This window comes from Salvelinus alpinus, chromosome 14 (assembly GCF_045679555.1).
Source record: "Salvelinus alpinus chromosome 14, SLU_Salpinus.1, whole genome shotgun sequence".
Taxonomy (NCBI): Eukaryota; Metazoa; Chordata; class Actinopteri; order Salmoniformes; family Salmonidae; genus Salvelinus; species Salvelinus alpinus.
Genome location: NC_092099.1, coordinates 1,893,363 through 1,919,499, shown reverse-complemented (window position 1 = coordinate 1,919,499; position 26,137 = coordinate 1,893,363). Strand labels below are relative to the sequence as shown.

Sequence of the window (26,137 nt, the reverse complement as noted above, 5' to 3'; positions counted from 1 at the left end):
TTTCGTCTGCACTGTTGCTAATGTAAATGTGTTTTATTAAAATTTTCAGTGACAATTGTAAAAAGTTGATTTCTGCATATAGGTGTATGGTTTGTTGAACTTTGCAATCAATGGTTTTTGCTCGGCATACATTTCAAAGTTTAAAAGTGAGTCTCGGCATGAATCTGTTACCGTATAATTGCCCAGTAGCAAGGGAAACCCGGCCTTCTGAAGACTTCCTCTGAATGGTATTCTCAAAACCAACAAAAACCTTACTCCTTTGAAGGGTGAGTAAAGTCCACAAATATGAGCAGTTTATAGACTTAATCAATGGCTATTTCGAGGCTTTTTAAGCCAATAAATTCTCAGCCCCAGGTACACCAAACATTTCCCCAAACGCTATTTTTTCTTAAAGGGACACATCAACATCGCCTTTTAAATAAAGGGACGTGCAACATAAATGGTATATGCTAAGTTGCTAAGAGGAATCCTTGGGACGACCCCACCCTAAACCCTAACTTTAACCCTTACATTTACCCAAACCTTAACCCTAACCTAACCCGAACCGTAACCTTAACCCTTACCTTAAACATTTTAAAGGTCAAATTCCATGGGGTGACATCAGAGTTGGACGTCCCAAGGATCACACTTAGACTTTTACCAACAGAAATGGATTTTGCCAGTCCAAATAATGCAGTCAGAACTGGCAGATACTTTACGTAAACATTATGAAAATGAAAAGACACAAAGATTTTATAGCTTTAAGCCAGTGAAATATGTATGTGCTCATGTCACATCACACTCGAGGCAGTCTCACAGTACAGGGAGCTTTTCACACTCATTTCACACTCACACTAATTATACAGTTTCAGCTCTGCTCTACTACTCTTCTCTCACCTTGATTTTGTTCTCATTTTGTTCTCAGAGCCACCAGTGACAGTCATTAAGAAACTGGAGGACTTGCGCTTTCCAGAAGCAGCTGTGGCATCAATGGATTGTGAGCTATCAAGGCCTCATGTTGAAGTGAAATGGATGAAGGTAAACAATTCATACCCTTTCCACCCAATAATTACACTATTTTGTTAGCAACCTTTCACTCAATAATACTATGGTGCATGATGCATCACATGAAGTCATATTCATGGGTTGCACGTTATCGTCACAATGTTGTTTTAAACGGTAGTTTTGGGACTGATACCCAACTGAGCATTCTACTCAGTGCAGTCTCAATAGGGGTTAATTAAGATTGAGTCTAAAGTGCATTACTGTGGCTTGGAAACATGATGACATTTCAAAATGAGGTATATATTTTTTTTAACCTGGTCAGTCTATGTCATTGAAAGAGCAGTGGTCCTTAATGTTTCGTACACTAAGTGTATATACATACATACATACATACATACATACATACATACATACATACATACATACATACATACATACATACATACATACATACATACATACATACATACAGTGCATCCAGAAAGTATTCAGACCTCTTGACTTTTTCCACATTTTGGTACGTTACAGCCTTCTTCTAAAATGGATGTAATTGTTTTTTTCCCCCTCATCAATCTACAAACAATACCAGCATATCACATTTACATAAGTATTCAGACCCTTTACTCAATACTTTCTTGAAGTTACAGCCTCAAGTCTTCTTGGATATGACGCTACAAGCTTGGCACACCTGTATTCGGGGAGTTTCTCCCATTCTTAACTGCAGATCCTTTCAAGCTCTGTCGGGGTGGATGGGGAGCGTCGCTGCACAGCTATTTTCAGGTCTCCCCAAAGATATTTGATGTTCAGGTTCAAGTCCGGACTCTGGCTGGGCCACACATTCAGAGACTTGTCCCGAAGCCACTCCTGCATTGTCTTGGCTGGGTGCTTAGGGTTGTTGTTCTGTTGGAAGGTGAACCTTTGCCCCAGTCTGAGGTCCTGAGTGCTCTGGAGCATGTTATCATCAAGGATCTCTCTGTACTTTGCTCCGTTCATCATTCCCTCGATCCTGACTAGTCTTCCAGTGCCTGCCGCTGAATAACATCCCCACAGCATGATGTTGCCCCCACCATACTTCGGCGTAGGGATGGTGCCAGGTTTCCCCCAGACGTGACGCTTGGCATTCAGGCCAAAGAGTTCAATGTTGGTTTCATCAGACCAGAGAATCTTGTTTCTCATGGTCTGAGAGTCTTTAGGTAACTTTTGGCAAACTCCAAGCGGGCTGTCATGTGCCTTTCTGAGGAGTGGCTTCTGTCTGGCCACTCTACCATAAAGGCCTGATTGGTGGAGTGCTGCAGAGATGGTTGTCCTTCTTGAAGGTTCTTCCATCCCCACAGAGAAACTCTAGAGCTCTGTCAGAGTGACCATTGGGTTCTTTGTCACCTCCCTGACCAACACCCTTCTCCCCAATTGCTCAGTTTGGGCAGGTGGCCAGCTCTAGGATGAGTCTTGGTGGTCCAAACTTCTTCCATTTAAGAATTATGGCAGCCACTGTTCTTGGGGACCTTCAATGCTGCAGACATTTTTGGTACCCTTCCCCAGATCTGTGCCTCGACACAATCCTGTCTCGGAGCTCTACAGACAATTCCTTTGACCTCATGGCTTGGTTTTTTCTCTGACATGCACTGTCAACTGTGGAACCTTATATAAACAGGTGTGTGCCTTTCCAAGTCATGTTCAATTAATTGAATTTACCACAGGTGGACTCCAATCAAGTTGTAGAAACATCTCAAGGATGATCAATGGAAACAGGATGCACCTGAGCTCAGTTTCGAGTCTCATAGCAAAGGGTCTAAATACTTATGTAAATAATGTATTTCAGTATTTTATTTTTAATAAATTTGTAAACATTTCATTATTGGGTATTGTGTGTAGATTGTTGAGAAAAAAACACTTTTCCATTTTAGAATAAGGCTTAACAAACAAAAAAAATCACGGGTTCTGAATACTTTCCAAATGCACTGTACATACATAAATATACTGAACAAAAATTTCACGCACCATGCAACAATTTCAAAGATTTTACTGAGTTACAGTTCATATGAGAAAATCAGTGAATTGAAATAAATTCATTCGGCCCTAATCTATGGATTTTACATGACTGAGAATACAGATATGCATCTGTTGGTCACAGATAGCAAAAAAAAAATGGGCCTCACAATAGGCCTTAGGATTTCGTCATGTTATTTTTGTGCATTCAAATTACCAACGATAAAATGGAGTTGTGTTTGTTGTCCGTAGCTTATGCCTGCCCATACCATAACCCCACCGTCACCATGGGGCACTCTGCTCACAACGTTGACATCAGCAAATCGCTCGCCCACACAACGCCATACTCATGGTCTAAGGTTTGTGAGGCCGGGTGGACGTACTGACAAATTCTCTAAAACAACGTTGGAGGTGGGTAAGGATAGAGAAATTAACATTCAAATCTCTGGCAACATCTCTGGGGGACATTCCTGCTCCCTCAAAACTTGAGACATTTGTGGCATTGTGTTCCGTGACAAAACTGCACATTTTTAGAGTGGCCTTTTATTGTCCCCAGCACAAGGTGAACCTGTTTAATGATCATGATGTTTAATCAGCATCTTGATATACCACATCTTTCAGGTGGATGAATTATCTTGGCAAATGAGAAATGCTCACTAACAGGGCTGTAAACAAATTTGTGCACATAATTTGAGAGAAATAAGCTTTTGTGCGCATGGAACATTTCTAGGATCTTTTATTTCAGCTCATGAAACATAGGACCAACATAGGACCAACACATGTTGCATATATATATTTTTGTTCAGTATACATACATTAGATTTTACTCCGGTATACATTATATTATGTGTAGTGTTTTCAATAATACCATTCCCGATCATGAGCTCTTTATTCTCACCCCTCAGCTACTCTCAGCCCATCCCACCTATCACCGTAGACCAGCCTCGTTTGGATTCCATGTGGCATATATTTTACTGTGCTGTGATGTTTTACATATATTTTTAACCTTTCTATCCGCATAGTATCCACAGATCCACTCCCGAGTTGTGCATCGGTTCAAGGCACTGCATCTCAGTGCTAGAGGCATCACTACAGACCCTGGTTCGATCCCGGGCTGTAAAACAACTGGCCGTGATCAGGAGTCCCATAGGGCGGCGCACAATTGGCCCAGCGTCGCCCGGGTTAGGGAAGGGTTTGGTCAGGGTCGGCTGTTATTGTAAAATAAGAATTTGTTCTTAACTGACTTGCCTAGTTAAATAAAGGTTAAATACATTGAAAAATATATTTTATAAAAAGATTGTGAGTTAAATTGAAAACCTTTCCTAAGAGTATTATTATATTGTTGATTGATTGACTATGGCTTTCAAAATAATTAGTAGGACAAGCTTTTATAATCATTGTGATGTCGCCAGATTGACTTTAGATGCAGCACAACTTTAGCTAGCTAGCTAAAATTGAGGAAAGAACACCAGCATTTTAGTTAGCCTCTTATAAGGATCGTACCCTTTTTTTCAATATTTGCCTAAAATGACATACTCAAATCTAACTGCCTGAAGCTCCGGACGTGAAGCAATGATATGCATATTCTTGATACCATTTGAAAGGAAACACTTTTTTTCCACAAACACAAGTTTGGGGAAATGTAAAATTAATGTAGGAGAATATAACACATTAGATCTGGTAAAAGATAATACAAACAAAAAAACATGTGTTTTCTATTTCTTTTTTTCTCCATCATCTTTGAAATGCAAGCGAAAGGCCATAATATAATATTGCAGTTCAGGTGCAATTTAGATTTTGGCCACTAGATAGCAGCAGTGTGTGTGCAAAGTTTCAGATTGATCCAGTGAAGCATTACAATACTGGACAATATTTTGTATCAAGTCTGCCCAAATGTGCCGAATTGGTGAATTGATACATTTTCAAGTACATTACCACAGAGAACATACAAAAATGAAATGGTAATACTTTTATTTTTTTATTTCACCTTTATTTAACCAGGTAGGCTAGTTGAGAACAAGTTCTCATTTGCAACTGCGACCTGGCCAAGATAAAGCATAGCAGTGTGAACAGACAACAACACAGAGTTACACATGGAGTAAACAATAAACAAGTCAATAACATAGTAGGGGGAAAAAAGGAAAAAAAAGAGAATCTATATACAATGTGTGCAAAAGGCATGAGGAGGTAGGCAATAAATAGGCCATAGGAGTGAATAATTACAATATAGCAGATTAACACTGGGGTGATAAATCATCAGATGATCATGTGCAAATAGAGATACTGGTGTGCAAAAGAGCAGAAAAGTAAATAAATGAATCACTATAGTGTAATACAACATTTAAGTTTACATCCTCCCAGGAATGTCATAGATGATGGATCATTAGCTTATACAATAACTTTCACACATCTAGATGGCCGGGCGGGGTAGGTGTGGAGCCAGACACAGTAGGGGTTCAAACTGTAGAACCCAGTTCCTACATTTGAATATAAAAATAGATTTTATCAGACCAAACTATGCTACTTTTTATCTCTGGGACCCTCAGGATGACAAATCAGAGCAAGATTACTGAATGTAAGTACATTATTTACCTTCAGAGGTGAATGTATCAAACCAGTTGCCGTGATAATTTTTGTTGTTGTTGTGCACTCTCTTCAAACAATAGCATGGTATTTTTCACTGTAATACCTACTATAAAGTGGACAGTGTAGTTAGATGAACAATCATTTAAGCTTTCTGCCCGTATAAGACATGTCTGGAAAGTTTGCTGTTACTTACAACTGTCATGCTAATCACATTAGCGCACGTTAACTCAACCGTCCCGGTATAGGAACAGCGATCCCGTAGAGGCTAGCTAACGTTAGTATTGCTAGCTATTTCTGACAAACTTTGCTAGCTCATGGCATCATTGCCATCTCTCTAAAGTAAACTTGACTACGTCATAATGGTGTCATAATTGTTTCCTACTAATTATTTGTGTACTTTAGCAATGTCATTGTATTTCCAGGTCACTATAGTGTAATTTTTACCAAACAGTCATTAACTACCGTTCAAAAAGACTGAGCGTTAACTATCAGTCGTACATCAATATGCTGCGGCATCTGTAGAACGTTGATAACAATGGCAATGACGGGAAGTGCAGTCCATGAATAGCTAGGTTTGTAAAATACAACATCGACAATGGTCAGTTTACTTATACATTATGCATTTACTCAAATGATATGACAGATTTCTGTGGATATGATGACTATTTCTCAATTATAAAATGTTTTATCTTCAGAATGGGATCGAGGTGAAACCACGCAAGGATTTGCGTATTTATGCTATGGGAAGAAAACACTACTTCCAAATCCTGAAGTGTGAAGTCAGTGATTCTGGCACATACTCATGTGACGCTGGAGACTCCAGTACATCCTGCAATATAGAGGTCTACGGTACTGTCTGCCGCCTTAATAATCTCCCATATGAACAATATTTTGATGACTAACTAAGCTTATAATAAAACCTGCTAGTCTTTGATTGCCTCACCTCTAGGTTTGATCAGATGTACTGTACTTTATCGTAACACTTCAGTGTTGAAGTATGGCAACACTACAGCGTAAGGGCTCTATTTTCGACTGGCGTTAAGGCGGCGCTAGTGTCAAGCGCACGTTAGTTTGCAATTTTGTCATGTAAAATCTGGCGCACTGGCATTTTCCTGCCCTAACGCCAGGTTCGGCAATTTACCTGTCTTATATCAGCTCGCTTGTGCTCAGATGGGCGGGGTGGACATTTTTCTGTCCTTAAAAACATGATCCAAAGAGCTAATTTCAGGCAGGGATATTTATGACCAAACAAAAGCTGGTTTTAGCGGTAACACAGTTGGTTATGGTATGAATTTTGAAAGCGGAAATGCAGCCTATCCAGCCATGACACATACTGCCCTAATCTGCTTTTGGGGCCTGTATACTTTGTATTTAGAAACATACATTTATTTTAATAATACAATTTCGTTTAATTTGATTTAAAACCAAGCATAGCCTCCCCTCCTCTCAATTCAGTTTTTTTTTGCCCAATGCAATCGCGAAATAGTTAAGATTGTCGATAAAGGCATTGGCTCTTGAGACCACTTGGAAATAAGTCTTAATCACCAAAGCTTTATTAAAATTTTAAGTTTGAGAGGAGTAAAACAGTTAGCTGACATTCCCATTTTATCTCTGCATTGTAAGCAGGTCCACATTTTTATGCCATGCGGGTCCCGTTTTGGACTTGCGTAAAACCCCCTCCATGATGTAGCCTACGTGTCCATGCCCATCATGAAATGAGAGATGAGAATGTAGACGTTTTCTGTAACCTGTACAAATTTGATGTTGGAGTAGAGGCAGTCCACATCCATGGTAAACAGGAAGTCGCCGGCGCCCACCTTGGTTGCTGCCACCTTGTCCATGAAGTCCACTGTGTCCTTGATGTAACTGTCGTGCCTCATCGCCAGCGGGCGTAGGTAGGCGTCTATCCACTCCGACACGCCGTAGGTTTCGCTGCCGCAGTCAGACTCGATGAGTCTGCCGGGAGTCACCTCGTGTGCACCTAGTTGATTTTCGGCAAGAGGTAGAGGTTCCTGGTCTTGGCCAGCGTGGTTCCCACCAGGTAGGCACATTGCTTGGGCCCCAGGGTCCCGTCCGTCACCAGCCCATCGAGCACACCTCTGATGAGCAGAGCCGTTCGTTGGAAGATGGGCTGCGCCAGCCACCAGTAGTTCTCCTCCTGGTCGAGATGGCGCTCAGCCTTCTTCACGTACTGACCCCTGTCCAGGATGACCACAGCTGACCCTTTATCCGCCGGTTTGATGATCGTCGCATCCCTCTCCAGTTGTCTGAGGCCGGTCACCTCCTGTCCCGTGCCCCTTGCAGGTCGGGGGGGGTTGAGTTAAAGGTTTTCCAGCCGGTTTCCAGTAGGTAGCGGACACCCTGCGGCAGATCCGTGTCAGGCGGCTCCCACCCTGAAGGTTCCGTGAATAGTTGTTTATTTTCCAGTGGGCCACGGTCGCTGTTCCCTCTGGGTTCCACGGTGTGCATTGCCTTTGCGGCTGTCAAAGTAGTCGGCCACTTTGAGCTGTCGGTGGTAGTCGGCATTCTCAGGGCGGAGCCGGATACATGCCTCCTTGCCCGTGTCGAAGCGTGGGCATGAATGAGAGGCCTCGTCGGGACAGGGAGAGTTAGGGCTTTATGGGTGTGAAGATGCACGACAGGACCACTTCCTCCGTGCCGGTCTCCCCCGGGCTTGGGTCGGAGGCGGGCGGGTGCGTGGTCCCCGGCGCCCGAGTCCATCTGAGGGTCTTGGTCATGGTGGGGTACGGCCCCGCCGGTTGGGGCACGGGGAGGCGGGCAGGTGGCTTGGTGCCGTCAAGAAGGTCACTCTCCCCCTGGTCTGGGCCAGTGAGCGGAACACTTAGTGTAAACAGCGGCTTCACAATTGCCACATCGCCATGACCGGGGTCCAGTGCAGGCCATCCTGTCGGGTGTGGAACTGTGATGAGGGCAGCAGAGGGACATGTTGTCTGTTGCCGATCAACCCATTCAGGATATCCAAGTTGATCCGGTCGGCCAACGGCATCTTAGAGTAATTGATCTTCAGCACGAAGATGGCAGCATTCGGGAAGGCTTCGGCCGCCGTCCTAAGTAGAAGTTTGAGGCCTTGTGGTAGCCGTTCCCTTTTCTCGGTTGTTGAGGCCAAAGGAGAGGATGACCTTGGCCACCTCGGGACAGCCATCGGTTCGCAGGTTGTTGAGGAGGCGGATGCCGTGACAAAAGCGGGCACCGGGAAAGGATTCCACTTAGATCTGGTCGGAGAAGATCCGAAGGAGCCTGGCGATGTTGGAGTCTCCCAGGATGAAGATGGGACAATGGGGTTGTACCCTCCACTCGGGCTTGTAGCGAGTACCGGGGTGACACATGAAGCGGCTTGTGTCGGGCGTCGACGGTGGTTCCGTTACTGTTGGTGTGGTCGGAGCGGCGGCAGAGGAGCAGACATCGGCGGCAGAGGAGGCGGTTACAGCGTCGGGCCGATGAGGCTGGCAGGGCTGTTGCGGTGGCAGGTGGGCCGACCCGGGGTCTCGCTGCTCGACCTTTGATGGGGAGCAGGGCGATCCTGCTGGCTGGGGGTTGACAGGCCTTGACGAGTCGCTGCCGGATGCTCTCCGTCAGAGTCGAGGAGATTGCCGGGGGTTTCCCCAGGTCCACCACCGGATGGTGATGTTCCGGAGGCAGCAGCGAGGTTGGTGGGACGTGGGGAGGCGGCGGAGGGGTTGGGGTGACAGGGCTGGCCGCAGGTTGGAGGTGGAGGTGGTGGCTCCACCTCCAACCTGCCGGTGGGGTGGTTCCATCTGTATCTGTTGGGAGAGCTCGGTCTGTTGGGAGAGCTCAGTCACCGTGCTCATAAAGATGGCGTTGTCCAGGATGTTGAGGTCCTCTTGATCCATGGGCGAGGGGGTCTGTGAGTGGCGGAGGGGAGACAGCAGTGACCCCGAGATCGCTGGGGGGTGGAAGAAATGGTCTTAGAACGTTGGGAGGCCATCTCCCTTGGCCACCAGAAGGTCAACCATCCTACCAATCCCCGGTGTCACCCTGGTCGGGGTATGACGGATCGATCCAGTCAGCGTTCTGGGTGGGGTATGGGTCTCCATCTCCTTCCGTCCATCACCGATGTCAATGGGGTCTTCTGCCACCTTGTCCCGACCTTGTGTGGCCGGGGTGAGGTCTGGCTGGGCCTTTTTCCTCGTCAAAGTCCCTCCCCATGCAACCCTGGTTTGGGTTTGGCTGGGTTCGTGATGCTCCGGGACCACCGTCACTTCTGCAGGCCTCTCGGGTCCAGTCACCCTGGTCGGGGCATTATCTGGGTTGAGGTCGGACTGGGTCGTGTTCCGCATTGGAAGCCCTCCCTGTGCCACCCGGGTTTGGCCGGGTCTCGGTGTTTTCCGAGTATGGTGGTGTCAGCCTGTTGGTCTTGCTGATCCGCTTTCCTCCTCGTCGTGTGGTCTGAGGGGCTCTCTCCTCAGTGCCACATCTCCTGGTCTGTTTTGGTGGCCCCCGATGGGGTGAAGAGGGCGATCAGCTCCCTCGCCTTCCGTTGGTATCCTGGCGGCAACTGCCCGCCCGAGAGGTGGTTGTTGATCTGCTCCAGGTGATGTCGAGCTCTGATGAGCACAGTCTTGGCAGTATGTACAGAGATGAGGTAGTCATTCAAAAATCATGTTAAACACTCTTATACCATGGTATTGTTGAATACTTGTTTCTTATTCTCTTAAAGGGCATTCCAGAGCAACCAAACATTATTGGTAATGTTGAAGTCGATTTTCACTATAGCAAGCTTGGACTGATGATTTGGTTAGCTAAACTAGCAAGTCTGGTTGTTTCGTTACCACAGCGACTACTGTAGCTCTCGAGTGAAGTTGTTAGCTACTTCAGTTGATGTTGAACACATTTCTACTGGCAAATTGACACATTTCTAGTGGCAAATGTGTTCAATTATAGCCATGGTATAAAAGGGATAATAAACTCGGGGTTCTATGCGTTCTCTGGAAAATAATGGATCTCTTTGGAAGGTTAGAAAACACCTTCCACATTGTTAATTTTTTCTCTTACTTGACCAATCAGTGCGGATAGAGCAGCTTGCTCTAATCATAATCATAATGAAAGACAAACACACACACACACTGTGCTACCAATCACAGTGTAGGGTGTTTATTGCACACAGAGTGATTCCATGCAACTTATGTGACTTGCTAAGCACATTTTTACTCCTGAATTTATTTAGGCTTGCCATAACAAAGGGGTTGAAAACTTATTGAATCAAGACATTTCAGCCTTTCATTTTTTATTAATACAAATAAATAAATAAAAACAATTCCACTTTGACTTTATGGCGTATGGTTTGTAGGCCAGTGACAAAAAAAAATCTCTATTTAATCGATTTCTAATTCAGGCTGTAACACAACATTTTGAAAAAGTCAAGGGGTGTGAATACTTTCTTAAAGCACTGTACATAAGAGGGTAATAGAAATGTATGAAGACACCACAGCACTGTGGATTACGCACATTTTTGCACACGACCGACATCTGCTGGGGGAACTAAGGAACTAAATATTTTCTTTTTTAATTACGTCACCGTAATCCCCCCCAAAATAGTTTAAAAAGCCATATCACCTGTTGATATTCTGTCGTACAAAGGCAAAACGCAGTAACTACATTTTTGGTCAACATTTAGTTAAGACTGAAATCAGGCTTTTTAGTATCTGTTTTATCTTGTGTCAAAGTATCCTGATTCAATTATGTTCTGTTTCAGGGAAAATGGCATGTGAAATTTTCAGTAACTACAAAATCCAAGTAAAAACCATGGCAAACAGCAGTAACTAAAGTTACTGCACTTTGGCTTTGTTCCACTATGAAACTGATCAAAATGGCTTTAAAGTTTGTTTGCTGTCCAGCAAAATATGTTGTAGGTAGACACGTGATAATACCCTGATTTATTATCTTATTATGAAGTAATGTTTTATGCATATCAACCATGACCACTGATTTGACCTATGACCCCAAAGTCAAATAAATGACCATACAAAGCCAAACAGAAAAACAACAAGAAAGTTGGAAAAACACATTTAGATTGTAGATACTGCACAAAGTCAAACATTTGTTTAAGTATAAACATTCTGCGCAATGAAATAGTCCTTACCTTATGGTAAAAAAATAATTGAGGGTTACTACAATACAACATTGAAAACATGAAAACATAACTATATAAAACCATTAAATACAGTTGCATAGTACAGTAATTAGAACTCTCAAACTGTGTCCATCAAACAGAAAAACAACAATGAAGTTGGATTAACACATTTAGCTGGTAGATACTGCACTTTGCCTTTGCATTGCCCATATAGTTGTTTAAGGTCATACAAAGGCAGGGTGCAGTATCTGCATTTAAGGGGTCATAGGTCAAATCAGTGGTCATGGTTGATATGCATAAAAATGATTTGATATAAAGATGATTACATCAGTGCATTATCACTTACCTACCTACAACATATCTGGCTGGTTAGCAAAAATATTTTAAAGACATTTTTCTCAGTTTACTGAGTTTTGCCTTTGTAGGGCAGTATTGTTACATGGGGTCTTTATAAAAAAAATACCTTTTTCGCACTATTTTATTGTTTTGAAGGGGTGATATACTGGACTCGCTAAATGTACAGTAGCCCTTATCCAGCTATCCAGTTAGCTAAACACTCATTCAAATAACGCCGTGGGAAGCAGGGTGCCGTTTTTGAAGTTTACTTGAATTACAGTGTGAAACTGCAACAAACACAAAAATACATGTTTTCAATTACAGTAGTATAGAGCACAGAATGTCTTCCACAATAACTGCACTAAATGTACGAAATAAGGATTAAGAGTGCTCAATCTAGAGCCAAATATAAAACGAAGTTACTAGGATGCAACTGAATGCTTGATATTGTTCAGCTAGGTGTCCCTAGGGAGAAATAGCACTACATCTATTGCAAAGTAGCTAACTGCTAACTCAATTAATATTTTACAGAAACATGCCAATTAAATGTGATAAACATTTATCTTGTGTCAATAAACAAATGTACTTACAGACATTGCGTTTTACAAAGCTTATAAAGAAGTATGTTGAAGGATCGTAACTACTCTGTCACACTTGCAAGTCTAAAACATTGCCTCCCCTCTGAAACTGCTTCCTTTCACATGACACAAACAGGTAAATTCTACACTGCTGCATTTAAACCGCCACTAGGGGGTGCTAAACAACTAACAGGTCCAGAACAGGTGATAAAAATACCAATAAGAAAGACATACAGTATCAACCTTCTAAAATATTAAAATGACGTGTTGACATGAGAGCTTATGTCATTACCTCCCTTGGCAGAACGGGAGCTTGTTGTCCTGCAAGGCCTGGAGGACCTGGACATACAGGAGGACCAGAATGCTGTGTTTGTAGTTGAGATCTCCCTGGAGGATGTGTCTGGAGAGTGGTTCAAAAATGGAGAGAGAATTACACCAACCAGCACCATCAAGATCCGCCAGGAAGGTCATCCTTACAATTGTTATCATCTCTTATGACACGTAGTAATACTTTTGGGGTTTACACTTTATAATAACTTTCATATACAGTGGGGAGAACAAGTATTTGATACACTGCCGATTTTGCAGGTTTTCCTACTTACAAAGCATGTAGAGGTCTGTAATTTTTATCACAGGTACACTTCAACTGTGAGAGACGGAATCTAAAACAAAAATCCAGAAAATCACATTGTATGATTTTTAAGTAATTAATTTGCATTTTATTGCATGACATAAGTATTTGATACATCAGAAAAGCAGAACTTAATATTTGGTACAGAAACCTTTGTTTGCAATTACAGAGATCATACGTTTCCTGTAGTTCTTGACCAGGTTTGCACACACTGCAGCAGGGATTTTGGCCCACTCCTCCATACAGACCTTCTCCAGATCCTTCAGGTTTCGGGGCTGTCGCTGGGCAATACGGACTTTCAGCTCCCTCCAAAGATTTTCTATTGGGTTCAGGTCTGGAGACTGGCTAGGCCACTCCAGGTCCTTGAGATGCTTCTTACGGAGCCACTCCTTAGTTGCCCTGGCTGTGTGTTTCGGGTCGTTGTCATGCTGGAAGACCCAGCCACGACCCATCTTCAATGCTCTTACTGAGGGAAGGAGGTTGTTGGCCAAGATCTCGCGATGCATGGCCCCATCCATCCTCCCCTCAATACGGTGCAGTCGTCCTGTCCCCTTTGCAGAAAAGCATCCCCAAAGAATGATGTTTCCACCTCCAAGCTTCACGGTTAGGATGGTGTTCTTGGGGTTGTACTAATCCTTCTTCTTCCTCCAAACACGGCGAGTGGAGTTTAGACCAAAAAGCTCTATTTTTGTCTCATCAGACCACATGACCTTCTCCAATTCCTCCTCTGGATCATCCAGATGGTCATTGGCAAACTTCAGACGGGCCTGGACATGCGCTGGCTTGAGAAGGGGGACCTTGCGTGCGCTGCAGGATTTTAATCCATGACGGCGTAGTGTGTTACTAATGGTTTTCTTTGAGACTGTGGTCCCAGCTCTCTTCAGGTCATTGACCAGGTCCTGCCGTGTAGTTCTGGGCTGATCCCTCACCTTCCTCATGATCATTGATGCCCCACGAGGTGAGATCTTGCATGGAGCCCCAGACCGAGGGTGATTGACCGTCATCTTGAACTTCTTCCATTTTCTAATAATTGCGCCAACAGTTGTTGCCTTCTCACCAAGCTGCTTACCTATTGTCCTGTAGCCCATCCCAGCCTTGTGCAGGTCTACAATTTTATCCCTGATGTCCTTACACAGCTCTCTGGTCTTGGCCATTGTGGAGAGGTTGGAGTCTGTTTGATTGAGTGGGTGGACAGGTGTCTTTTATACAGGTAACGAGTTCAAACAGGTGCAGTTAATACAGGTAATGAGTGGAGAACAGGAGGGCTTCTTAAAGAAAAACTAACAGGTCTGTGAGAGCCGGAATTCTTACTGGTTGGTAGGTGATCAAATACTTATGTCATGCAATAAAATGCAAATTAATTACTTAAAAATCATACAATGTGATTTTCTGGATTTTTGTTTTAGATTCCGTCTCTCACAGTTGAAGTGTACCTATGATAAAAATTACAGACCTCTACATGCTTTGTAAGTAGGAAAACCTGCAAAATCGGCAGTGTATCAAATACTTGTTCTCCCCACTGTATAAGCCTTTATAAATTCTTATATATATATATTATCAATCCATATGCATTTTAATGCTTATAAAAGTATTTATGTTTACAACTAATGATATACTCATTTATCAATAGTACGTGCTCTTTTTATAGTTAGTAATGAAAGTTATTATAAAGTATTTACCTGCCTACTTTTGAAAACGTACGTTATTTTGTCTTGGTCCAGTAAGACATCTGACTAGGATTTAAACATTATATCAAAGTCTGTGCATGTTGATCTGTAGATGGCGACAATACTTTCTATGAGCCACTCATTTATTTATACATTATAGATATTTATATATGTTTGAATAGTCGAGGATCAACTATGAGTGCTTAAAACAAATGTTATGATGCATTTTACCGCCTGTTATAAGTGCTTATAATACATTTTATAATGTCCTATGGGGTGACACTTGGCACCTTAAAGGTAGAATCCTTAGTCACTAAATGCATTTTTGGACTAAATTCATGATATATTCTTCAAGAATCAATGGGTATACAGATACAAATGCCTCATGAGCTTAGTTCAACTGTCATACCTCATCAGAACCCAAAATATGAGCTTGTTTTACTCCAATGTTTATAAACGACGTAAATGTAAACAAACATTGTATAGACTCAAAACATGGTTAAAACTATACATTTTATATCATGTACGGTCAGTCCCTTGCATCCATAGCTGTCTAAGAATTTGAGAGTTGTTACATTCCTCCAAGCCCATCCCTTAGCTTTTTAGCGAAACAGGGGCAGGGAAAATATTTGTTATTGTTTAAATTAAGGATTCTAGCTTTTAAGTGCATGTCTAATGCTTTATAAACATGTTGGCTCTTAGAAACCTGACTCTATTCTCAACACACTAATATAGCCGGGGGAAAAAACCAAAGCTTCTATGGTAACTGATTTTGCATGTCTTTTTAGGGACCAAGCATTTTCTTCTAATCTGCAACGTGAGAGGAGAGGACTCCGGAGAGATCAAGTTCGTCGCCAAACACGTGGAATGCACAGCCTATCTGGAAGTGGAGGGTAATATGATTACTTCTTCTTTGTATTCCCACTCCTTTCATACTTGTGTGGTTTTATTGACTGGATAGGCCAGTGAAGAGACAGGAAAGGTAGGAGGAGTGCGAGTCGGAAGGGGCAGTGGTTCGGATTTAAACCCCTGTCAACTCTGGTAGCACTAACCATTCTAGACCACCTCTCGTTTCCTGTACATATGACATGTAGTCAAATCTCCTGATGTAGTCTAGGCAGGAAAATACTGGCTCACGTTTAAATATCAGGTAAACTCATACCTGTAGTTCAGTTGGTAGCGCATGGTGCTTGCAATGCCAGGATAGTGGGTTTGATTCCCGTGGACACCTATACGTAAAATGTATGCACTCAAAACTAAGTTGCTTTGGATAAAGGTGTCTGCTAAATGGCATATTAAATATATATGTATTATAAGCTGGATGGTTCGAGCCCTGAATGCTGACTGGCCGACAGCCGTGGTATATCAGACCATATACCGCGGGTATGACAAAACATTTATTTTTATTGCTCTAATTGGGTTGGTAACCAGTTTATAATAGCAGTAAGGCACCTCTGGGCTTTGTGGTATTTGGCCAATATACCACGGCTAAGGGCTGTATCTAGGCATCCCGTGTTGCGTTGTGCAAAGAACAGCCCTTAGCCGTGGTATATTGACCATATACCACACTCCCTCGGGCCTTATTGCTTAATTGTACCAGTCAAAAGTTTGGCACACCTACTCATTCAAGGTTTTAAAAAATTTATATATATATTTTCTACATTATAGAATAATAGTGAAGAGGTAACAAAATGTGGAAAAAGGGAAGGGGTCTGAATACTTTCCGAAAGCACTGCGTATATATACATTATTGTAGTAACAAAATAATATTTTGGGGGCAAATGGCATATGGGGGCAGATATAGAAAATCTATGTCAATATCAGATGCTTTGTTCCCAATAGGATAGACCTACAGTACCAGTCAAAAGTTTGGACACACCTACTCATTCAAGTTAAAAATTGAATGAGTAGTAAATAATAATATTTACTATTTTCTACATTATAGAATGACAGTGAAGACATCAAAACTATGAAGTAACACATATGGAATCATGTAGTAACCAAAGAAGTGTTAAACAAATCAAAATATATTTATATTTGAGATTCTTCAAAGTAGCCACCCTTTGCCTTAATGACAGCTTTACACACTCTTGGCATTTTCTCATGACGTAGTCACATGGAATGCATTTCAATTAACAGGTGTAGCTTGTTAAAAGTTCATTTGTGGAATTTATTTCCTTCTTGATGCGTTTGAGCCAATCAGTTGTGTTGTGACAAGGTAGTGGTGGTATAGAGAAGATATCCCTATTCGGTAAAAGACCAAGTCCATATTATGGCAAGAACAGCTAAAATAAACAAAGAGAAATGACAGTCCATCATTACTATAAGACATGAAGGTCAGTCGATCTGGAACATTTCAAGAACTTTGGAAGTTTCTTCAAGGTGCACTCGCAAAAACCATCAAGCGCGATGATGAAACTGGCTCTCATGAGGACCGCCACAGGAAAGGAAGACCCAGAGTTACCTCTGCTGCAGAGGACACGTTCATTCAAGTTACCAGCCTCAGAAATTGCAGCCCAAATAAATGCTTCACAGAGTTCAAGTAACAGACACATTTCAACATCAACTGTTCAGAGGAGACTGCGTAAATCAGGCCTTCATGGTCAAATTGCTGCAAAGAAACAACACCTAAAGTACACCAATAAGAAGAGGACTTGCTTGGGCCAAGAAACAAGAGCAATGGAAATTAGACTGGTGGAAACCTGTCCAATGGTCTGATGAGTCCACATTTGAGAATTTTGGTTACAACCGCTGTGTCTTTGTGAGACGCAGAGTAGGTGAACAGATGATCTCCGCATGTGTGGTTCCCACCGTGAAGCATGGAGGAGGTGTGATGGTGTGGGGGTCGCTTTGCTGGTGACACTGTCTGTAATTTATTTAGAATTCAAGGCACACTTAACCAGCATGGCTACCACAGCATTCTGCAGCGATACACCATCCCACCTGGTTTGCGCTTAGTGGGACTATCATTTGTTTTCAACTGGACAATGACCCAACACACCTCCAGGCTGTGTAAGGCCTATTTGACCAAGAAGGAGAGTGATGGAGTGCTGCATCCGATGACCTGGCCTCCAATCACCCGACCTCAACCCAATTGAGATTGTTTGGGGATGAGTTGGACCGCAGTGAAGGAAAAGCAGCCAACAAGTGCTCAGCTTATGTGGGAACTCCTTCAAGACTGTTGGAAAAGCATTCCAGGTGAAGCTGGTTGAGAGAATGCCAAGAGTGTGCAAAGCTGTCATCAAGGCAAAGGGGAGCTACTTCGAAGAATCTCAAATATAAAATATATTTCAATTTTTTGGGTTAATACATGTGTTTTTTTTTTACAATTATTCTGCAATGTAGAAAATAGAAAAAAGATAGAAAATCCCTTGAATGAGTAGGTGTGTCCAAACTTTTGACTGGTACTGTAGGTAAATATAGAATTATTGATATTGGTGCCTGCCACTTGCCCAAATGAATTATTGTCAGGTCTCAGAACACACCTTGCGACACATTCGGAAATGAAGCAAATTTGTATTTTTATCCTTGCAGAGCTTCCGTTGAACATAACGAACCCTCTCCAGGACAAGGTGGCTCTTGAGAGGAGTCGTGCGATCATGGACTGCTCAGTGTCCAACCCTCGGTGCAGTATCCGCTGGTACAAAGGCAGCAATGTCATCCTGCCCTCAGAGCGCTTTGAGATCTGCAGTGAGGGCTGCTATCGCAAGCTGGTCATTCAACAGGTGGCACTGGACGATGAGGGAACCTACAGTGTGCAGGTTGGAGAGCACACATGCTCTGCGAAACTGACTGTAGAAGGTAAGATAATCTATTAAAGTGTCAGTTCACCCCACAATCAAAGTTTGTCAGACGTTTGACATGAACATTTGCCTTGGGTCAAAATGAGGCCACGTCCCACTCCATTTATTGTGTTGATACAGCCACAGTATTTGTCTCAAATTCAAATGAATAGAAATTGTATTCAGAAAATATAGCAAGACCAGTAATATAAGTTAAGTTTTGCATCGCCCTGATTGTTAGGATTTGGGGAGAGTAGGCTGATCTTAGATCTGTCTAAGGGCAACTTCTACCAGGAGTGTAGAAGGATCGGTATCCTGAATATCAGCTCCATCTACTGGGAACATGGCAGTAAGACATTCCTATTCATTACACACTGCAGCTCACTCAGTTCAGTATTTGATAGGATTATAGGTCAACTCTTGTTCTGTGCAATTATATCAACATGTTGTTCCTAGTGTACTTAGTGTTACTCAGGTATGAAAGTAAAGTGCTATAAATTCAATTTGAGCATTGTTCCATGCCCCTTATCTGCAATTAACTTGTACATGTGAGTCATTTGATTCTCATTTAATTAATCATATAGTGAATAGAGTGTATAGTATAATCATATTTAAGGGTATAATTAGCAAGGTGACATCCTCAAACACAACTGGGTAAACTCATACAACATGGACTACAGACTTCAAAACAGCCATTATTGGGGAAGGTGCAAATTGTGAAAGGCCAACACTGGCAGTAGTTGTACATCTGAATTTTGGTGACAATGTGGTCTGATGTTGTTTTGTAATTGATGATGATGCCATCTTGTTGTGAGTGTACCTTTAAGTGTTCCCCCATTCTTCCCTCAATGTATTTATCTTTCCCTGGTCAACACAGCCCAGTCTCTCCTGATGGTGAGGGAACTGAAGAGCGTGGAGGTGGTGGCCCCGGATGAGGCCTGCTTCGAGTGTGAGGTCTCGGTCCCCGTCCTCAAAGCCCCCGTGTGGAGCCTGAAGGGGGAGGCCCTGCAGCAGGGGCCCAAAGTCAGCCTAGAGAAGATGGGCATGGTCCACCGCCTCACCCTCCGACAGACCTCTGTTGACATGACCGGCTTGGTGGAGTTCACATCGGGAAAAGCCAAGAGCAGCGCCGAGCTCCACATCAAGAGTAGGCAAACCCTTTAACTTGTACATGTGATTTGGCATAACGGTGGCACATGGCGAGAGAGGTGTGACATACTGTAAGCTATGTTTGGTGTTTATGTGCAGTTCTCCATTGGCATTGACATCTAGGTCAGACAAGACGGAATGTATCTCCCGGTAGACGTCTAAGGCTATATTTACAGGCTGACAGTAATAAAATACTTAACATTTTATAACATGGTCTATAACTGAATAAGTATTAGGTTCATTCATCACATTAAATGTGGTCAGTTTGCCGTAAGAGTAACCGATTATATATACAGACCCCCTTTATACCATGCATTGAAAATATTTTAATTCAAGCTAATTTCTCCTAACGTATCACTTGAGCCATTATGCGAGATTTAAGATTACAGGCTACTTATTGCGTCCTGTACTGTAGTATTTATGCAGTTGCAACATTTATACTATATTTTGGATTACTGTTTTTCAGGAGACCGAAGCTCGGCTCTTATATTAGGATTTGGCTCATGATGGCTACTTGAGGATTACTGCATGTCCCCAATTCAATTGAACGTGCATTGTAGTATTTATGCAGGTGCATTAAAATATACCGTTTTTCCCTATTCAATCAAAACCATTGTGTTATTATTGTATTTCAGGATAAGACCAAAATAAAACAGAAACAATTGTCATGCCAAAGAGATAATAAGGTGTGCTTTCAAAACATTGCACAACTCTAGATTTCTCTCATAGTTGTATTATAATTATATTTATTCTGCTATTTTGTGTTAAGATATTACCCCAAACAGCCCCAATTTAGATTACGTGAGAGAATATTTTGCATTGCATTTATACTTTCTGAACTTAAACAATATTTATACTGAACAAAATATAAATGTGACATGTACAGTGGGGAGAACAAGTATTTGATACACTGACAATTTTGCAGGTTTTCCTACTTACAAAGCATGTAGAGGTCTGTAATTTTTATCATAGGTACACTTCAACTGTGAGAGACGGAATCTAAAACAAAAATCCAGAAAATCACATTGTATGATTTTTAAGTAATTAATTTGCATTTTATTGCATGACGTAAGTATTTGATACTTCAGAAAAGCAGAACTGAATATTTGGTACAGAAACCTTTGTTTGCAATTACAGAGATCATACGTTTCCTGTAGTTCTTGACCAGGTTTGCACACACTGCAGCAGGGATTTTGGCCCACTCCTCCATACAGACCTTCTCCAGATCCTTCAGGTTTACGGGGCTGTCGCTGGGCAATACGGACTTTCGGCTCCCTCCAAAGATTTTCTATTGGGTTCAGGTCTGGAGACTGGCTAGGCCACTCCAGGACCTTGAGATGCTTCTTACGGAGCCACTCCTTAGTTGCCCTGGCTGTGTGTTTCGGGTCGTTGTCATGCTGGAAGACCCAGCCACGACCCATCTTCAATGCTCTTACTGAGGGAAGGAGGTTGTTGGTCAAGATCTCGCGATACATGGCCCCATCCATCCTCCCCTCAATACGGTGCAGTCGTCCTGTCCCCTTTGCAGAAAAGCATCCCCAAAGAATGATGTTTCCACCTCCATGCTTCACGGTTGGGATGGTGTTCTTGGGGTTGTACTCATCCTTCTATTCCTCCAAACACGGCGAGTGGAGTTTAGAGCAAAAAGCTCTATTTTTGTCTCATCAGACCACATGACCTTCTCCCATTCCTCCTCTGGATCATCCAGATGGTCATTGGCAAACTTCAGACGGGCCTGGACATGCGCTGGCTTGAGCAGGGGGACCTTGCGTGCGCTGCAGGATTTTAATCCATGACGGCGTAGTGTGTTACTAATGGTTTTCTTTGAGACTGTGGTCCCAGCTCTCTTCAGGTCATTGACCAGGTCCTGCCGTGTAGTTCTGGGCTGATCCCTCACATTCCTCATGATCATTGATGCCCCACGAGGTGAGATCTTGCATGGAGCCCCAGACCGAGGGTGATTGACCGTCATCTTGAACTTCTTCCATTTTCTAATAATTGTGCCAACAGTTGTTGCCTTCTCACCAAGCTGCTTGGCTATTGTCCTGTAGCCCATCCCAGCCTTGTACAGGTCTACAATTTATCCCTGATGTCCTTACACAGCTCTCTGGTCTTGGCCATTGTGGAGAGGTTGGAGTCTGTTTGATTGAGTGTGTGGACAGGTGTCTTTTATACAGGTAACGAGTTCAAACAGGTGCAGTTAATACAGGTAATGAGTGGAGAACAGGAGGGCTTCTTAAAGAAAAACTAACAGGTCTGTGAGAGCCGGAATTCTTACTGGTTGGTAGGTGATCAAATACTTATGTCATGCAATAAAATGCAAATTAATTACTTAAAAATCATACAATGTGATTTTCTGGATTTTTGTTTTAGATTCCGTCTCTCACAGTTGAAGTGTACCTATGATAAAAATGACAGACCTCTACATGCTTTGTAAGTAGGAAAACCTGCAAAATCGGCAGTGTATCAAATACTTGTTCTCCCCACTGTATATTGTTGGTCCAATGTTTCATGAGCTGAAGTAAAAGATCCCAGAAATGTTACATAGGCACAAAATACTTATTTCTCTAAAATGCACAAATTTGTTTACATCCCTGTTAGTGAGCATTTCGTTTTTGCCAAGATAATTCATCCACTTGACAGGTGTGGCATATCAAGAAGTGAATTAAACATCATGATTGTTACACAGGGGGGGGTAACTCTTGAACCGTTTAAGCTAAAGACAAACTTTCACATGTTCAGACTATCCTAACTTCAAATTCCTTAAAAAACGTGTATCAACTATAACTATAGACATTTGTGTGAATTAGCATAACAAACGCACATTCTTGTCTTATTGGGGAAACCTGTTTACCATTTCGCTTGAATAGAACATACTGTACATATAGGATTGACAGTTCTGAGTATTTGTGTATTTTTTTTCTACTCTTCAACAGGTGATCCTTGACAGACGCAGTATCGTCGTGATGCAGTGTCAACATCAGAATGAGATGGATCGATATTTTATTCACCAATTTATTTGTGTTCATATTTGTCATGTGAAATTGGAATGTATGGAATAGAATTGTAAGATATATTCCTGTCTTTCAAACGGGGGTGAATATTTTGTCAAAGTTAACAATAAGTTATTGAAATATTTTGTATAATTATTTCCCAATGCAGATACCCCTATTCACTTGAAACAATGTCCTCTAAAGAGGCTCTAGGTAAATATCAACCAACATAAGTACAGAGTTGACTAAATTGTCTCTCTGAATACGAGCATGTGCTTAATCCATAAAATGTCATGTAATATAAACATTTTATGTAATATAAAAATGTGTTCTAAAGTCGATCGTAAAATACAGTTGGAGAATGCAATTGATTACAGGCGTGGGACCGAATCCTAACTTGAGATCCATGTTTGAGTGGAATTTGCTTGCAAATCTCACATAGATATAAATGCATGCTTTATGCAAAAGTCTGAGTTGTGCACTGGCATCCTACGTCAGAATTTGGGCCATAATGGTTACTTGTAGCAAATATTGAGAAACTGTAAGTTGTTTAGAAGCGACGAATCCTAACTTGAGCTACCAACTTTTTCACATAAATCTCCCTTTGACATTAATGCATTTATCCAGAACTTTGAGATACACATTTCTCTCAAGTTAGGATTCAGTCCTAAGTTTAAAAAGGTTCTTAAAAGGTTCCATTAGTTCTATTTACTTTAAGTGTCCATTTAGTCAGTCAGTCAAGCTGTTTGAAGAAGAGCCGTTCTCGCTCTCAAATTTCTTTATCATCATTACTTATTTCATTTGTATTTTTCATCACGTGTCCCACTGTATAGACATCGTTTTTTACATTTTGAAGTTGTTTTGTTGGAGGCAGAAATTCAAGCTACAATGAAGAATGGGTTCTGTCAAGTAGTATTGGGCTTGTAATATAAATACATTGGGCCAAAATTGGTTAATTCAGAAAGGAAGTTTATAGTGATCATTTTATTAGATTATATTCAAGTTTAAATGCAGAGTTACCTGAGTAATATATATTGTATTGAATAATTCATGAATATGGTTTTCATATGAAGTGAAGTCAATTCCATATTTATTTTTCTTTTCAATTTAATTTGTTTCCAACGCCCCCCGCATTGTATCGAATTGCTCCATTAGTGTATGCAGGAATAATTGTAATGGGATATTACCTGTTTCAATAAATCATGCTTTATTATGGTAAAGTACAAATCGTTTTCTACTCCTTTCTATTCTTAAAATTGACGAGCAGCTCTAACTCATTCAAACACTTGATTTAGCTCAAGTTTCTTTACTCGGATGTCAACACTTGTTGCATGCAGTGAAAAAAAACTGCAAATTATTATACTAATTGAAAGAGTTTTTTGTATCGAAAGATGTCTATCTTGTCAAATGAATGCTGTATTTTACTTTTAAGGTAACGCAGACTCGCATGCACAGACACGTAGTCATGTGTAAGCAAGCACGGCAGGAAGTGTCATAAAGTAAATTAGGATCTTTACAAGGCATGTAATACAAGGAGCTATGAAAAGGCTCTCCACTCAACTGACTGTACAGGTTGAATGACTACTACATTAGACTTGCAATATGATATCGCATATCAAAAAGGTCAAGTACAAGTACTTGTTAAAACCAAATGTCACACATATATCTCCAGCATATGGATTACAAACCATTTCCCCATCTGGACAGTATACTACAATTATTCCAAGTTAGCACATATTATTTTGCCCATATCAGTTAATCTACAATATAAAACATGACATCTTTAACATAAGTAAAACAAACTATCAAAACAACTGGCTAAATACTGAAAGCTGTCCAAATCTTCTCACCAAATCCATATTGGCACTTGTAGTTCTAACCATCAGATATTAGGGCTGAAAGACCCATCAGTCTATTGTCATTCTGTCCAACTACTCCGGTCACACAGGTAGGCCATTGCCTATCTGTATTCAGGGTTGTGTATTCTGGGATGTGGAATTATGAATATTGCAGATAGAAATACAATGAATAGAGCTGATAATATACAGAGCATTCGGAAAGTATTCAGACCCCTTGACTTTTTCCACATTTTGTTTTGTTACAGCCTTCTAAAATCGATTTAAATCTTTTTTTTTTGCCTCATCAATATACACACAGTACCCCATTATGATAAAGCAAAAACAGGTTTTTATAAATGTTAGCACATTTATAAAAAATTCTAAACTGAAATATCAAATTGACATTAGTATTCAGACTCTTTACTCAGTACTTTGTTGAAGCATATTTGGCTGCAATTACAGCCTTGAGTCTTCTTGGGTATGACTCTACAAACTTGGTACACCTGTATTTAGGGAGTTTCTCCCATTCTTCTCTGTAGATCCTCTCAAGCTATGTCAGGCTATGTCAGGGAGCATTGCTGCACAGCTATTTTCAGGTCAGTCCAGAGATGTTTGATCGGGTTCAAGTGCGGGCTCTGGCTAGGCCACTCAAGGACATTCAGAGACTTGTCCTGAAGCCACACCTTCGTTGTCTTGGCTTTGTGCTTCGGGTCTTTGTCCTGTTGGAAGGTGAACCTTCGCCCCAGTCTGAGGTCTTGAGCGCTCTGGAGCAGGTTTTCATCAAGGATCTCTGTATTTTGCTCTGTTCATCTTTCCCTCGATCCTGACTAGTCTCCCAGTCCCTGCCGCTGAAAAACATCCCCACAGCATGATGCTGACACCACCATGCTTAGCAAAGGGTCTGAATACTTATGTAAATAAGGTATGTTTTTTTTTTTTTTTTTATACATTTGCAAAAAATACGAATAAAACAGTTTTCACTTTGTCATTGTGCGGTATTGTGTGTAGATTGATGAGGAAAAACTATTATTTTCACTAGTTGCAACAGTCACAAAGTAAAAATAGGCTATATCGTAAAAATCTATGAAAACTAACAATAGCTTTTTTAGTCATTTAAAGTTAGGGTTAGGCTTTTGGTAAGCAATTTGGTTGAGGTTTGGTTTAGGGTTAGGTTTAAAAACATTTTAAGAAAATACATTTTAGAAATAGGTGGGTTAATGACTTTGTGGCTGTGGTAACTAGTGAAGACCAAGGCAATTCGAGCCTCACTTGATAATGTACTCATTTAAAGTAACTGCCCAGTGTTTCCAGATTTCTATGAAATATGACCTATAATTACTTACAATATAAGTGAAATAGTATTCCTTCCAAAAATGTTTTAATTAAGTATGTTAAAAAGCAGCTTTTCTGTGTTGGAATGGTATGGGCGTACCCCACCAACAGAATGGTGTGGGCGTATATCGTCATTCAAAATATTAATTCAAGTAGACCGCTG

General features: G+C 41.5%; 1 protein-coding gene across 6 annotated transcripts in view; it reads left to right on the top strand.

Annotated features, from left to right (window-relative positions):
• obsl1b (obscurin like cytoskeletal adaptor 1b) overlaps window positions 1–24,024 on the top strand; it is a 73,323-nt gene extending 49,299 nt beyond the window's left edge. For 4 of the 6 annotated variants that reach the window (XM_071340135.1, XM_071340136.1, XM_071340134.1 and 1 more), the window contains 7 exons: window positions 905–1,017; window positions 6,252–6,405; window positions 12,887–13,048; window positions 15,669–15,773; window positions 18,415–18,681; window positions 19,540–19,809; window positions 22,748–24,024. In XM_071340135.1, coding sequence (XP_071196236.1) covers window positions 905–1,017; window positions 6,252–6,405; window positions 12,887–13,048; window positions 15,669–15,773; window positions 18,415–18,681; window positions 19,540–19,809; window positions 22,748–22,758 — 1,082 coding nt within the window. In that variant the 3' untranslated portion in view covers window positions 22,759–24,024. The other 2 variants (XR_011667698.1, XM_071340137.1) reach the window with 2 other exon arrangements.
• Window positions 24,025–26,137: the final 2,113 nt, after the last annotated feature.